The sequence below is a fragment of the Gopherus flavomarginatus genome, chromosome 17, assembly GCF_025201925.1.
Source record: "Gopherus flavomarginatus isolate rGopFla2 chromosome 17, rGopFla2.mat.asm, whole genome shotgun sequence".
NCBI lineage: Eukaryota > Metazoa > Chordata > Testudines > Testudinidae > Gopherus > Gopherus flavomarginatus.
In genome coordinates, this window is record NC_066633.1 from 13,572,454 (window position 1) to 13,587,393 (window position 14,940).

At 53.4% G+C, this 14,940-nt stretch overlaps 1 protein-coding gene across 12 annotated transcripts in view; it reads right to left on the reverse strand.

The window, feature by feature from the left end:
* Positions 1-430: 430 nt before the first annotated feature.
* AK1 (adenylate kinase 1) overlaps positions 431-14,940 on the reverse strand; it is a 42,291-nt gene continuing 27,781 nt past the window's right edge. For 10 of the 12 annotated variants that reach the window (XM_050927134.1, XM_050927128.1, XM_050927136.1 and 7 more), the window contains 6 exons: positions 11,613-11,655; positions 6,753-6,788; positions 5,441-5,604; positions 4,678-4,794; positions 2,442-2,633; positions 431-1,843 (listed from right to left, as the gene is read on the reverse strand). In XM_050927134.1, coding sequence (XP_050783091.1) covers positions 1,775-1,843; positions 2,442-2,633; positions 4,678-4,794; positions 5,441-5,604; positions 6,753-6,788; positions 11,613-11,655 — 621 coding nt within the window. In that variant the 3' untranslated portion in view covers positions 431-1,774. Of the gene's footprint in view, positions 1,844-2,441; positions 2,634-4,677; positions 4,795-5,440; positions 5,605-6,752; positions 6,789-7,026; positions 7,196-11,612; positions 11,656-12,232; positions 12,409-14,940 lie in introns of those variants that run through there. The other 2 variants (XM_050927140.1, XM_050927138.1) reach the window with 2 other exon arrangements.

Genomic DNA, 14,940 nt, shown 5'->3' on the forward strand with positions numbered 1-14,940 from the left:
CTTGCTGCCCAAGCAGCAACAAGGGGTCTATATGTACATGGGAGTCAGACTGTTTGGCTGGAGTTTGGCCAGGACACCAGATGCCCACACCTCACTGGTGAAAAGTGCCACATGCCACAAGGGCACAGGACTGCAGGTTTCCATGTCAACTTGAAGATGGCACCACTCGCCATCCAGGACCACCTAACATTATTCTGAGGGCCTTGCCTCATGGAGGAGAACAACAGTGGTACAGTCCCACATCCTGAGCTTTCCTCAGAGGTCTCCCATCCTAGCAGGGACAGGCCCTGCCCTGGCAAGAACAGACAGGATTGCAGCCGGGGGTGTGAATTAGGACAGCAATGCACTCCTCCCCGCAACTCCCTAGACATAGCTGGTATTGAATGGAGTGCAGTGAAAGTCAAATAAAATCACAGCTCACACCGAGAAGCACTTTTCTGCCACGCTCTTTAATAACGATATGCCAATGTACATTCGGGCAGCAGGGGCAACATGCTGCCTTTAAGACTCTGGAGGGGTTTGCTGCTTTTCATTCATAAATACTTTTGTTTGTAACCATTGTAAAAAAAAAAAAAACAAGGAAGAGAAGAGCTGCCGTCAATGTGTGTGTGGGAGACAGTATGAGAATGTGTGTGAGAGAAGTGTGAAACGTGTGAGTGTGTGTGGGGCACAGGAGCCCTAAAAGGCACAGAGACAGCGATCGAATGAGGCAGTGTTCACATTGCAGCCTTTTGGGGTAGCCCCTAGGCTCAGTCAGGGCCCCTGGTAACCCACTCAAAGCACTAGACAGTCTTGGGAGGGTTGGGAAAAAGCAGGCGGAGAGGGGTTTCAGCGGAGATGCACTTCAGCCTCCAATGCCTTCCCTGGAGACAGAGCTTCACAAAGGTATAGGGCAGCTGGACTCCAGGCTCCTGGAGAGACTATTCCCTCACATTCTAAAGCAGGAGAAGACACCACCCTCCAAACCCTGGGCTCTCTGCTGCTAATGCTGGGCTACTCTGCTGGCAGATGCTGGCTCTGTGCAGGCAGCATCACAGTGGGGAGTGGAGGGGGAGGAAATGGATTTTATACACCCCCCTGGGGGAGTCTGACCTGCCCCAGGGCATCCCCTGCTTGGTCACTGCTCTCTCCCTGTACTCACATCATGCAAGGAGACTGGTGGCGGGAGGGTTGGGGCTCAGCAATGGTGACACTCGTTGGTGTCTGGCTCTACAATCACACGGGGAGATTTTGCCCAGTCCTGGCTCAAATGGGGTTTTCTCTGCATTTGATTCAAATTCCCTCTGTCCCAAGCAGATTTTAAGACTCTCAGCTACATCCTCTGCTCAAAGGAGGGAGCAAGTTGCCTGCGCTGTGAGAGAATCCTCCCGCTCCGGGCAGGAGCAGATTCCCCTCTCCTCCTGCTGATGCGATGGAGTGGGATAAACAGGCCACTTCCTGCCTTTAATCAACCTCAGGGCGCAGTGGGGGGGGGGGGGGGAAATATCTGGAAAGAAAAAGTCACTTCCTGTTGCAGAAGAAAAAGATAAAGCCTGGGCTCATTAAAGTGAATTTTACTGTGGCGAGAAGGGAAGGAGTCAAACACAATGTCCTTGAAATTTCCTCCATGGGGCTGTGTCCACGAAAACAGGATAAAGCCACTTCCGCTGTCTCTGCCATGGAGCTCGAATCGGGGCGGGGGGGGGGGAGAGAATACTTGGGCTCTGGGGGTGGGAAGAGGGTGATGTTCTCTCTGAGTGGGAAGGGGTTAGAGGCGGGGGGTCCCTTTCGTGCTTTACTTCAGGGCATCCAGATGAGTGCAGACCTGTACGAACACGTCGTCCACGGAGCCTTCTGCATTCAGCTGTAGGGGCGAAGCAGGAGAGCTAGTCTGGACAGGGCCTTAGAGAAGCCCCTAGACTATGTCCTGCATCGTGCAGCACCACACAGGCCTGGGGCAGCCCAGCTCCCAGGTCTCCATGCTGGCCAGAGGATCTACTCCTGGCAGGCGCAATGCCCTCAGAATCCATTCCACAGCGCCTGAGGCCTGTCTGGCTCCGGGGGCAGTGGGCCCGAGGCCTGTCTGCTCCGGGGGTGCCAGGCCCAAGGCCTGCTGGGAAATGGAAAGCCCTCTCTGATGCTTCTCTTCCCTCCCCAGAGCCCCATCCCTCATTAGCCCTCCTCCCCTGCTTGTTTATCCACAGTAGCAGGGCGTGCTGACAGCTGACCTTGAAAATGGCATGCTCCGGGATTTCCTCAGCTTGGAGGCATCTGAGGGTGCATTCCGCCCCTTTAACCCCTGGGAAGCCCCAGACCATCTGAGACACAAGGATGACAAGTGGCTCAGACCTGCCCAAACCCACAATGGGCTCTACAGAGTCTCAGCAGCTGGGAAAGGGCAAGTTCCACCCCCACCCAATCCCAGTTCCAGCCATGAGCCAAGCGGCTTGTGGCCGACGTACCTTCCGGACGATCCCTCTTTTCTCGTAGAACGTGATGACCGGCTCAGTGGCCTTGTAGTAAGTGTCCAGGCGTTTCTTGATCGTCTCCTCATTGTCATCCACCCGCCCGCTGGTCTCACCCCGTTTCAACAAACGCTTGACCATGGTGTCCTTCCCGGCATCCACATAGAGCAGCAGCGTTGGGGGAGCGATCTGTTGGAGAAGAGAACCAGGGAAACATCCTTATCTATCCAGCCAGGCTTTGGCTTTACCACGTTCATAGTTTCCTCCACTAGCCCTGAAGCATGATGATCCGAGGGGTGGAGGAGACCATGCCCCGAGGCATCACTGAATCACTTTGACCGAGGAAAAGGGAAGGGAGAGCTGGATCTGGAGCAGTCACCCTTTAGGGTGACTAGTGTCTGGTTTTCAACCAGAACACCCAGTCGAAAGGGACTGTGGTGGCTCCAGTCAGCACAGGCTCCCTGTTAGCCTCCATGCCATGTGGCTCCCGAAAAGCAGTGGGCATTTCCCCCCTCCGTCTCCTTTGTGTAGGGGCAGCCAGGGGGCTCTGCATGCTGCCTCCACCCCAAGCACCGCCCCCGCAGCTCCCATTAGCCAGGAACCATGGCCAATAGGAGCTGCAGGGGTGATGCCTGTGGACAGGGCAGCACGCAGAGCTGCCTGGCTGTGCCTCTGCATAAGAGCCCCGAGGGGGGACATGCTGCTGCTTCCGGGAGCTGCTTGAGGTAAGCGCTGCCCAGAGCCTGCATGCACCCCTGAGCCCCCCATGCCCCAACCCCCTGCCCCAGCCCTGATCCCCCTCCCACCCTCCAAACCCCTTGGTCCCAGCCCAGAGGACCTCCTGCACCCCAAACCTCTTATCTCCATCCCTACCTAGAGCCCGCACCCCCAGCTGGAGCCCTCATTCCCCCACCCCCAGCACCTCAAACACCTGCCCTAGTCCTGATCCTCCTCCCACACTCTGAACTCCTCATTTCTGGCCCCACCCCAGAGCCTGCACCCCCGGCTGGAGCCTTCACCCTCTCCTACACCTCAGCCCTCTTAGCCAGCCCGGTGAAAATGAGTAAGTGAGTGACAGTGGGGAGAGCAAGTGACAGAGGGAGGGCGAATGGGAAGAGTGTTGGTGGGGCCCCAGGAAAGGGGCTGGCCAAGAGTGTTCAGTTTTGTGCGAGTAAAAAGTTGGCAACCCTATCATCCCACCACTCTGACCTCATGCAGATGAGGGTCAGGACTGTTACCCCAGTGTGCACCAACATACATGCCCTCACACCAGCCATCCCATGGCAATTGGGTTGGGGGTAACTGATTCTCCAGGCGCTGGGTGACCCTCAGTAATAGGTGGCTCTGCCTTTGCTCGGGAGCACGCTACTGCATGTGTGCCAGGGGCACATTCAGCCTCCGTTTGCTTGTTACTTTGCACATGTTCATTAGCCCAGGCTATTTTCCACCCTGATTTGTAGGTTCACCCCAGGACACAGCCTGCTAAAAAGGATCCTTCCTCTTCAATTGTTTTTCCAGCTGTTTCTATAGAGCAACCATTACGCCACCTTGTGCCAGTCCCATGTATTACAGCCAGCAATCACTCCAGCGCAGGTACCTTCCTCTCCCACAAATTTTATCCCCGGTAGGGGCGGCTCCAGGCTCCTGATCCCCGGCCTCTCCAGGCCTGCACTAGCAGGGTTACAGCTTCCCTGGAGCAGACAGTAAAACCTGCTCCCAGGCAGCACACGGAACAGCCTTCCTGCTCTAACCCCACTAACAATATCATCATATACAACCTTTCACTGCAAACACTTTCAGGCTGTTTAAGGGGCTCATTGCAGCCATCTGTAGGATGGAGCCTGACAGCTATTTAACAGCACACAGCAACACTACCTCAGCAGTTCAGGATGGGAAGTAAAGACTAATCTGACACCCAACTGAACATGACTGGGTAACTGCAGGAGGCAGAACATAATTACTCAAGTTGGGTCAGGACACCAGGGTCAAAATCTGTTCTACAAAAAATAGCAGTGATCCAGACCTTGGTTTGACATCTCAACCTAAAGATGGTGCCTCCAGCAGCAGAGCTTCTCCTGGCGCCACATGGGGCTTTAGTTCAATTCCCCCCGGGGAGATGGTCTGCCCCAATGAATCGATCCCACCACTGCCCCATTTCTAGGGTCGCCTTATCCAGCCACTGAGCAACCCCATGACACTGAGTTTGTGACAAGACTACCACCCCCTTCCTCACCTTCTTCTCAAACTCCTCGCCTTGCTTCACCTCTCGGGGGTAGCCATCAATCAGGAACCCCTTGGAGATATCTGCCTTGGCCACCATGGCATCTCGCAGCATATCAAGCACCGTGTCCTGGGTGGAGGGGAAATGCAGATCAGAGTTAGGGACAGCAGTTTCAGTTCCAGCTACCTGGCAGCTTTGCAGAGTCTCCTGCAGCTGCTGGGCTCTCCTTCCCCTTGGGGTGGGTGGCCCCTCCTGTAGCCACTGGGCTCCCCTTCCCCATGGGCAGCCTCACCTCTTAGTGCAAAGCCACAGGAGCATCAGTGTTTGCCCTCGATCACACCAACAGACAGATCCTTTTATAGGATCCAGGGACCATGTGCAGCTCCTATCTCACCAGAGGAGGCACAGCAAGCAGAAGCCGCTCACCGTGGCTCTGAGTATCATCACTCACAGACATGGAGCTTGTCCTCCCCCATTTTATACCCTAACCTGCTCCCCTCCCCAGCTGCCAGAGCACTTTCTCCCTGGAGCTGCCAGGAGCAACCAGACTCCTCGGAAGCCAGGTCCATGAGCCACCCCAAAGAGGCGTCCCAACAGCGGCCCTTCCATGCACCTGCCTCAGTTCCCGACAATGCACTGCAGCCAGGAGAGTGGGCAGCCTGAGATGGCCTCTGCATTGGGGTCTCTCACACGCCAGCATAGGAAGCTGGAAATGTGCCAGGATGTAACGCTTTAAGATCCACTTCCTCCCACTGCAAAAATGGCCCAGACTCACCAGGGGCACCAGCTCTCCCTTCTCCATGATGGCAGAGAGCTTCTTGCCTCTCTCCGAGCCAGAGTTGACCTCTGCCCTCAGGAGGTCACCAGTGGACAGGTGGGTGTAGCCATACTTCTGGACAATCCTCTCACATTGGGTCCCTTTTCCTGAGCCAGGCCCGCCTGCAGTTCACACAAGGACAAGGCACAGACTCAAAACACAGGAGGAGGAGGAGGAGGGGGAGGAAAGAGTTCAGGTGCTTTCTAGGTAAAAATCCCACTTAGGAACAGCCCTGTTTTATCCTCCTCTTTGTTCTTACTTACTAGCACTCAACTGGGACCTTAGCTAAGGAGTTCAGGGCTCCTGCTAGGCTTAGAGCCCTCTGCCTGAGGCAGCATAACCAGCTCTGGGGAGATTATTATGATCTCATCAGTGTGAAGCAAAACATGCAGCAGCTGAACCCCAAAGCCAGAAAGCTCCTGTCTTTGTGTCACTAGCACTAGTAAAAAATGGTGGCTGGCAGGGAAAGAAATAGAGATACATGCAGAACTGCTTCCACAGAATACGGATCCACATTTCCCCCACAAAGTGCAAGTGTGTCTTTGAAGAGCAGCTGCCCAAGATGTCACCCGAACTCTATGGCTCAGCTGCCACTTCAAACCTAGCCCAAGCTGGGAATGACAAAGTCATTTAGCACCTAACTTTGCTTGGTAGTCAAGGTGAAAAGTTGGGGGGGCCCTGGGGCCCTGTGGGTCTGACACATCGAACAGTCTCAGCAGGGAGAAGCGATTGACTAAATGGACGTGGCTCCTCCAGGTGAGGAAGGAAGCAGTGGCAGCAGGTAGACCCCTGCGCTGTACCTGATCTGGGGGTAACTAGAGGCCTTCAGGGCACCCTCCCCAAGAACACCGAAAGCAAAGATGGCAAGCACCCACAGGCCCTCTATTCCGGATCGGTGCCACAGCAGGGCGCTTCCTATTGTGCATTCCCACGTATTCTGTCCAGTCTGGTTTTGGGTCTTGGAGGTCAGGGCAAACATTTGCAGACATGGCTAGTGATTTTTAGAGGGCAACTTAGGACACCTTAAAGGCACCTGATGACCCGAAAGCTCCAAGCACCTGCCAGCTGAAAATCAGGCCCCTTTACAAGATCTCAGGTTGGGCCCCTGAAATCCCAGGTCTCTTTGAAAACTTCAGCTTAAAATTTGAAGGACAGGGTCCCACATCACCGCCCCAATGAGCTCAGTGAATGGGGCTTTATGCAACCAGGCCAGGACTGAAAGTGCCGCTCACGACCCCTCAGCTTTTCACTGAGCCCATCATCGACTTACCCACCACAAAGATGATTTTGCTGTTCTTCAGTTTCTCTGTGGGAGAAGGAAAAGCAGAGAAGAGGGTTAGTCTGCGAGCGATCGCAGGAAAGAAACCTCCACCGAGCCGGGACAAATCCCTCTTGATCAAATCCCCAGGAGATCTGCCTGGAGGAGGGGACTTGGCAACCAGCCCCAGTTCCCCGGGGATAAATGGGAGCAGAACACAGTCAGCAGTGGGCTGCTGGCGGTGGCTTCACGGCAGGCGCTATGGGGACATTGCCCCCCAGGGTACCTTTGCCAGCCTCTTCCACTGAGGTAGCCAGACAGGAGCACTCTGTCCCCATCTCTCCGACTCGCTGGCTCCTGCTCTCCTCTGTTCCCCCCCCTTCTTGCCAAGCTGTTTCCGCTCAGCACATTTTGGTGCCTGAGCCAGCGGCCTCCCTTTGGCCTGGGCCAGGCTGGAGCCTTGTGGTCAGAGCTAACACACACTGCCAGGGAGACGGTTACTAGGATACGGCAGGAGCCAAGCCTCAGCCACATCACAGAAGCCAGTGGGCAAAGATTCTGATCTCAGTTCAGCCGGCGTCAATCTGGAGTGACTCCATGGGGGGCTGGTGTAAATGGGCTCAGACACCAGCTCTTGGCAGAACCTCTCACGGAACAGCCCTATACCACGGAACCGTACAGCCATGAGCCCCCACAACGTGGCGCCCACACCAATGCCACCCAGGACCCATCCTGTAGCACCGAGCTATAGCTTTTGCTGTGTATATATAAGGACAGGGGAGAGAGTGGTAGGAAATCCCAGGTTCTCCAGACACACAAGGTAGGGCACTGGGTGGCATCCCTCTTCCTTCTGACCAGGGGGATGGCTTCCTGTTGGCCTCTGCCCCACTGCCTCCAGAGAGAAGACCAAATTCATCCCTGGTGTAACTCAGCTGGTTCACTGGAGCTACACCAGAAATGGATTTGGCCCACTGTCAGTAAGCTCAAAATCCGAGGGCCACTAGTGAGACAAGCAGACTAAGGAACCAAATAGAGAGGCAGGGCCTCAGCCCATTGCAGAAGGCATGGGCCGTGGGACAAAACAGGTGGGCACTTCCTTCTAGGGAGGGGAAAAGCTCCTTCAGCCTGTGGCAATTGACATCTCCCCCTTTAGTGCCCACACCGTTACAAAACCTAAGAGTGATTCACCTCTCTCCTGGGACACGTTCCCTCCCCAGAGGCTCATATCTGTGGCTTGGCAGGTGCTTCACAAACTCTGATCCCTTGCAGACATCACTGCCTCCCATCTGCCCAAGCCAATACCTCCACCAGCTCTGCTGAGCCAGCCACACCAATTCCAGATTGCCCACCTGCTCCAGTTGCCCCATCACAGCCTTTGTGCCCACCTCATGCACAAGCTCATCATCTCAGATATGCCCACTCTCCATGGCATGCCCACCACCTGGCATGCCCACTATTTCCGACATGCATTACCCTTTTCCCTGCCCACCATCTCTGCCCATTAAATTCTCTGTGTGAAATCCTGCTGCTAGTTACACCAGTATAAACCTGGAGTAACTCCACTGATGTACATACAGTTAGGGGCTGCAGAGCACCATTTAAAGTGGGAGAATAACATATTTCTGCTACACCCCTGCCTACCCTCTCTTCCCTTCTCAGGTGCTCCTCTGCATCAGTAGCCTAACCCCCCGCCCTGGCTCATATGCCCATGCCCACACCCACCCCCCTCCATATATGAATGTGTGGTGTTGCAGCCTGGTGGGTGGGAGCTCTAGTGTCACTCAGGTTTGGCCTGGCCCAAAAGTGGTCAAGCCTATGGCCTAGATGATTCCCCCAGCCTATGCACAAAGTTACTCCAGCTTTACATCAGCGTGACTGAGAGCAGAATCTGACCCCCATGCCAAGCGCAACAGCAAATATTACCCTGGATTAGCACCAGGAGGGCTGGCTCACTTGCATTTGGCCACAGCTATAAATCCCCACCCAGGAAAGAATCTCCTCCAAAAAGCCAGAGCGACAAGAGATACACAACGACAGACCATTGACCCTCTCAGAAAAGTTGCAATCTCAGTGTCCCAGCTGCTCCCTCCCTCAATTCACATTGGGCTAACATCCCAGCTCCACAACCAAGAGGGTCCCTCAGGGTCACAACCATTCTGGGAGTGGGCAATTTAATTTGAAGTCACCATTAATTCCAGTGCCTGGAGCTGATAGAGAGCTCCTCTCCTCAAGTACAGTAAGTACACTGGAACATTTTCAAAGCTGGGTGAACGGGCCTGTCTCAAGTGTCGCAGGGACAAGGCAGCAGTGCTAAAAATAAAGGAGGGTGTTCTCAGAGCTAGCTGTGGCTCAGAGTCTGCGGCTCCCAGAATAAGAGGTCTTCTGGTTACAGCCTTCTAAAATTACACCTCCGAGCAGATGGGGAACAGGGTGGCCTTTGCCAGTTAGGTGCTTTCTGATCACATTGGCAGATCAGATCTGCCTGTGCCAAGGAGCTCATGCAGGGAGAGGCAGAGCCATGGTTGCAAGCACTGTCTGAGACACTGAGGGACTGGGTGTGGTTGGCTCACTACAAAAGCAATTTTCCCTCTCTTGGTATTGACACTTCCTCATGAATTATTGGGTGTGTACCACACACACCCTGACTAAATTGGCCTTCAACATTGGTTCTCCACTTGTAAGGTAACTCCCTTCTCTTCATGTGCCAATATATATTTATGCTTGTTTCTGTAATTTTCACTCCATGCATCTGAATAAGTGGGTTTTTCACCCACAAAAGCTTATACCTTAATAAATCTGTTAGTCTTTAAGGTGCCACCAGACTCCTCGTTGTTTTTGTCTGAGACACTGGGGATGTTCTCCATGAAGTGGAGTAAAACTGGGAATAGAGGGAAGGATGCTTGATGGTTAAGGCACTGCACAGGAAGCCAGGGGATGGGGGTTCAATTCCTGGCTCTGTCACAAATTTGCACTATGGATAACATTTGCAAAAATGCTCAAGTGACTTAGGAACTTAAGTCCCACATTTTCAAAGGTTCTGTCTACACTTCAAATCCTTCAGCACAGACACTCACTACAGTGATGGGAGGGCATTCTCCCATTGGTGTAGCTAATCTGCCTCTCCAAGAGACAGTAGCTAGGTCAATGGAGGGAATTCTTCCTAGCAATGTCTACATCGGGGTGAGGTTGGTATAACTGCATCTCTCGGGGGTGTGGATTTTTCACATCCCCAAGAGACGTAGCTATGCTGATGTAAGTTCCCACTGTAGACCAGCCCAAAGTGGCTTCCGCACATAGCAGCCTCAAGTCTCACTGAAAGCCAACACTTTTGAAAATGGGACTGGGGTATATTTGAAAATTGTTATCCCTTACTCCCTTTGTGCCACAGTCCCCACCTGTCAAACAGGGATAATACTTCCCCACCCGCTAGGGATGCTATAAGGATATATTCAGAACCCATGGCAAGGGTGACCAAAGACAGAGGTGTACAGACGGGGATTGGTCCTAGGTTGTACAGCCTGTTACTGGCTCAGGTTGGTAGTAACAAAGTCACCATAGAATCATAGAAGATTAGGGTTGGAAGAGACCTCCGGAGGTATCTAGTTCAACCCCCTGCTCAAAGCAGGACCAACCCCAACTAAATCATCCCAGCCAGGGCTTTGTGAAGCCAGGCCTTAAAAACCTCTAAGGATGGAGATTCCACCTCCTCTCTAGGTAACCCATTCCAGTGCTTCACCACCATCCTAGTGAAATAGTTTTTCCTAATATCCAATCCAGACTTTCCCCACTGCAATTTGAGACCATTGCTTCTTGTTCTGTCATCTGCCACCACTGAGAACAGCCGAGCTCCATCCTCTTTGGAACCCCCTTCAGGTAGTTGAAGGCTGCTATCAAATCCACGCTCACTCTTCTCTTCTGCAGACTAAATAAGCCCAGTTCCCTCAGCCTCTTCTTGTAAGTCATGTGCCCCAGCCCCTAATCATTTTTTTTGCCCTCCGCTGGACTCTCTCCAATTTGTCCACAACCTTTCTGTAGTGGGGGGCCCAAAACTGGACACAGTACTCCAGATGTGGCCTCACCAGTGCCGAATAGAGGGGAAAAATCACTTCCCTGATCATCTGATGACTCTTCTTTGGCCTGAAATGAGCTGAGTGGTTCTCAGTCCAGTTCCTAGTGAACAAGTGTTGGCCTCACAAAAACCACCTTCATAAGTGACTGTGGGCCATGGAGACTGAACTCCCCTCTCGGCACTAGAAACAGTCCCTGAAGGCCAGAGTTGAGGTCTCATGGTAGGACAGTGTGGGGACTGTACTGCAGCTCCCAGGGCCATGTCCAGTGAGTCACTAGGGCTGTTATTCTGTGAGAGCAGAAAGAAACCCACTGCCTCCGGGCTAGAGCAGGTAAAGACCCAGGTGAAACCCAAAGGGTGAGGGGAACACCCTGACAGCTGCAATCGCTCAAACTGTGCTCAAGTGCAAGGATCGCACATGGATGCTGACGGCCAGGACCAATTGTCCAAGGGAGGTGCCTGGCTTGGGCTTAGTTCTCTCCAGCTCCTGATCCTTACAGTATGCATGAGTCTTGCATTTCTGCTGTTCTGGGCTGGCAGGGAGATGAGTGGAAAAGAGGAAGAGAAGCAAAGAGGGACCCAAGGTTTCTAACGCAACAACAGAACCTGAGCCTGATTAGGAGAGATGTCCCTGAGCCAGAACTCTGGATCCAGCATCCCTCTACTCCCCTCGCCATGCCCTGGATCTGCACTTGGGGGCTCAGACGCATTGCTATGGGCTTAGACAACTGGATGTAGCCTCAGTAAGATGGAGACAGACGGGTGGAGAGAAGGAGACGTGTCCAGGGAAAGGGTGATCTCACCTGTTGCCATCCTGAGGAGATCTGGGCAAAGAAGCTCTTCAGTCTGAAAGGAAACAGAACTCCATGTTAGACAGTGCAAGAGGGCCTGGGGGGGGTCAGCTATGGACTTTGGGAAGGTGCTGGTTTGGCCTTCAGAAACGGCCCCGTCCCCGTTCCTCCTGAGGCTAATTAGTCTTTAATGCTTCCCAGTGCTCAAGGTTCCCCTTAGCTCACTGGCTTTCAATCTATCCCCACCTCTCAGATACATTTCCTAGAAAATGGAAGAAGGTGATTCCCACTGTTAGCTCAGCTGCCAGCATCTTGGAGCAGAGGGACATACCTGCGCCCCCCTGCACACGCAGTGCTACCCTCACATGAATGGCACAGGCCTACAAACACGGCATAGTAACCGGTCCCTTGTTCTGTTCCAGAGAGAGACTGACAAGGCTGGGGACAGAAGTACAGGTTCCTGAGGCTCCCTGGCTGGTTGGCAATCAGGCACCTACTTACTGGAAGCTGGTGCATTTGAAGACATGTCCAAAGACTTCAGAGGCGGGCGCCCCGACCTTCCCTGCAGCTCAGAAGGCTCTCAGCCTACAGCTTGCTCTAGCTTAGCAGTTCTGAACCAGCAGTCCCATTACCTGATGAACACTGACACGTCAGAGCCTTCCTCTAGCTGCTTTCTGCTACACGGTCTGATCCAGAGAACAGCAGTCCCCGGCCACCTGGGAGTGTCTCAGTGCTTATGGCACGTCACTGTGACAACCAGCCCTTTCTGCCTCCTCTTCCACCCAGGGAGGGAGAGAAAGAGAGAGAAAACACAGGAGACAAAACCCACCCGAGACAGGAACCGTGCGAGAGATTCTGAGCAGCGGGAAATCAGAGAGACCCAGAGATGGGCAGGGGGACAGACGCCAATCAGTCAGATCTGGTCACCAACCCGGCTGATCCAGTCCTGCCTGTCACAGCAGCAGCACTTGGTGTCGGAGCCTGGCAGCTGCCTTTGCATATTTAATAAGCGTTGCTTCGGTGACAGCAGGAGCTCAGGGGATGAAGGAGCATCCTACAAAACCTGTTCCAGCCTCGTGACTCAGGGCTCAGGGCACTGCCCCAGCAGGCAAGAGGCCCGGGTTTGAGCCAACTGGATCTCCACACTGAAGCAGCAGCACACCCCGCTCCTTGGAGGGCAGGAGGAGAGCCTTGCTTTGGCCATGGGGGACGCTCCCACCCACCTCGTTCCTGCTTCCTCTTCTCCAGCCCCCTTTCCTCCCCCCATGGGATACAAGGCCATCCTCAGCCAGGCGGTCAGGTCTCTTCTCCTGAGCGATGCACTCAGGCAGAGTGAAGAATCTGGTGACGATTTGGCATAGTTAGCAGCCAGGGCTTAGATTCTGCTCTGGGCCCAGCTGGGAGCCCTGAGCCATGTTTCCAGGGCAGCAGGCAGATTACACTGGGCAGCGTTTGCCTGAGGGTGGAAACCAAGACAGTGACGGGGGGCTCTGACTCGCTGGCTGGTGTGAGGGGGTAAAGTGGGGAAAACTGGGGCATCTGAAATAGCTAGAATGGGGGGAAGTGTGAGTTTAGCCTTCTTCTTCCTGAGACAGATTAAAGGAAGAGCATTGGACATTCCCCCCGGAGTCTTCAAAGTCTCCTGGTGCTGGAGTGCTCCAAGCCAGTGGCATGCAAGGGGCCTTGCAGGAAGAGCTTTAGATAAAGCCTAGCCATGGATTTTGATTAATGAATGATGGAGTTCCTCTCCCTGGCACAGTGTCACTGCACTCAACCCAGTGGGGGTCACAACGGCACAGGAGGGTTCCTGTGTGCGAGGGCATGTGCATAGTCCTTCCCTGCTGGGTTCTCTACATACTCATCCCAGAGGGTTTGGTATTAGGCAAGAAGAAACTTGATAGTAATATTCCATCTCCGTGGGCCTGCAGTTCACATGGCAGGAATCAAGGAGGGCAGAGAAGCAGGGTAACAGGAGCCCTTTAAAATTTACTACTGCGACATCGTAGAGTGAGTTCGGGTAGACACCCCCTTAGCACTGGACGCACATGATAGTGGGGACAGCTGAGGGCTGCATTATTCAGTATGTTTCCCTCATGAGAACTTCCCCCTAAATAATTCCTAGTGCAGATCCTTTAGCAAAACAGCTAGTCTCGATTTTAAAATTGCTGGTAATGGAAAATCCATCAGGAGCCTTGGTAAATTGTTGCCCATCCTCCAGGGCTTCCAGCTCACAGAGAATCCCAGCAATGTAGGGCTGGAAAGGGACCTCAAGAGGTTGAAGTGCCTGTTCAGGTATTAGCCCCCTAAGCTGCCCAAACCAGCAAAATCCATCCAGAACGAGTCACCACCAGCGAGAGCGCCAGCAGACCCATCCAACCCCTGTTCAAACCTCTCCGATGTGCAGGGAGAGCCTGTCTCACTTGTCTCCAGCCTAGAATGGCCAGTCCAAAGGGTTCATAAATCATGAGTCAGGTCCCCAAAAAAGACAATTTCCTTCAAAGTCATGAGACTTTTAAAAATCATAAATGTTGGGGTCTTTTTGTCTTTGGTTTCTGAGCCATTGGGCAGCACTTGGATTCATGTTCTCAAGTTTTTCTCTGCAGTCAGGAGGGCTGGAAACTGACTTTTTAAACAAACAAACAAACAAAAGCTGAGAGTCTCATCTAATCACATGACTCCAAGACCCAGGGCTTTAAGAAAAACACCAAGTATCTTGTGATAAAATAGCCAGAGCTGGCATCTCTGCGTTTACCTGGAAACAAAGCCAACTGGTGTATGCGTCAGTAAGTTCGGCACTGCACCCCTGCAATAGGAACCCCCTTGAGGGTTGCTCTCTCTCACACAGACCTTGCACGCATCAAAGCTCACTTCCAGAATTCACAGCTTCCCTCTCCCCCGTCCCCATTCCCAGAGAGGAAGTCGTATGACCCAGACTCCACTATGCCCCTCCCTAGCCCAATCACGGCTCCACCCTTACAGAGCACCTGATTCAAGCTGACTTTACTCCACAGAGGGGCCAAGCTAACCCCTGGGTGTCACAGCAGGAATGATCTTGGCCTGACAGTTTATGATGCAGCCACCTTAGGTTGGAAACATACTGCTTACATCAGACACCTGTAGTTACCTGCCTCTGTGCTGCTCAGCGACCACATCTCATCAGCTCTCAGCTTCCTTTGCTGCAGGAAGTTAACCCATCTGATTGACAGTTCACCCAAGTAAGCACATTCTTAAAGGTATAGGGCCCAAACTCCATCCTGAGTCCAGTGCGGGGGTCCGGTAGGGTTACTACACATTGATCACCGCATGGCCCTATTTCCTTGCAGCAATGTTGAATTAATGT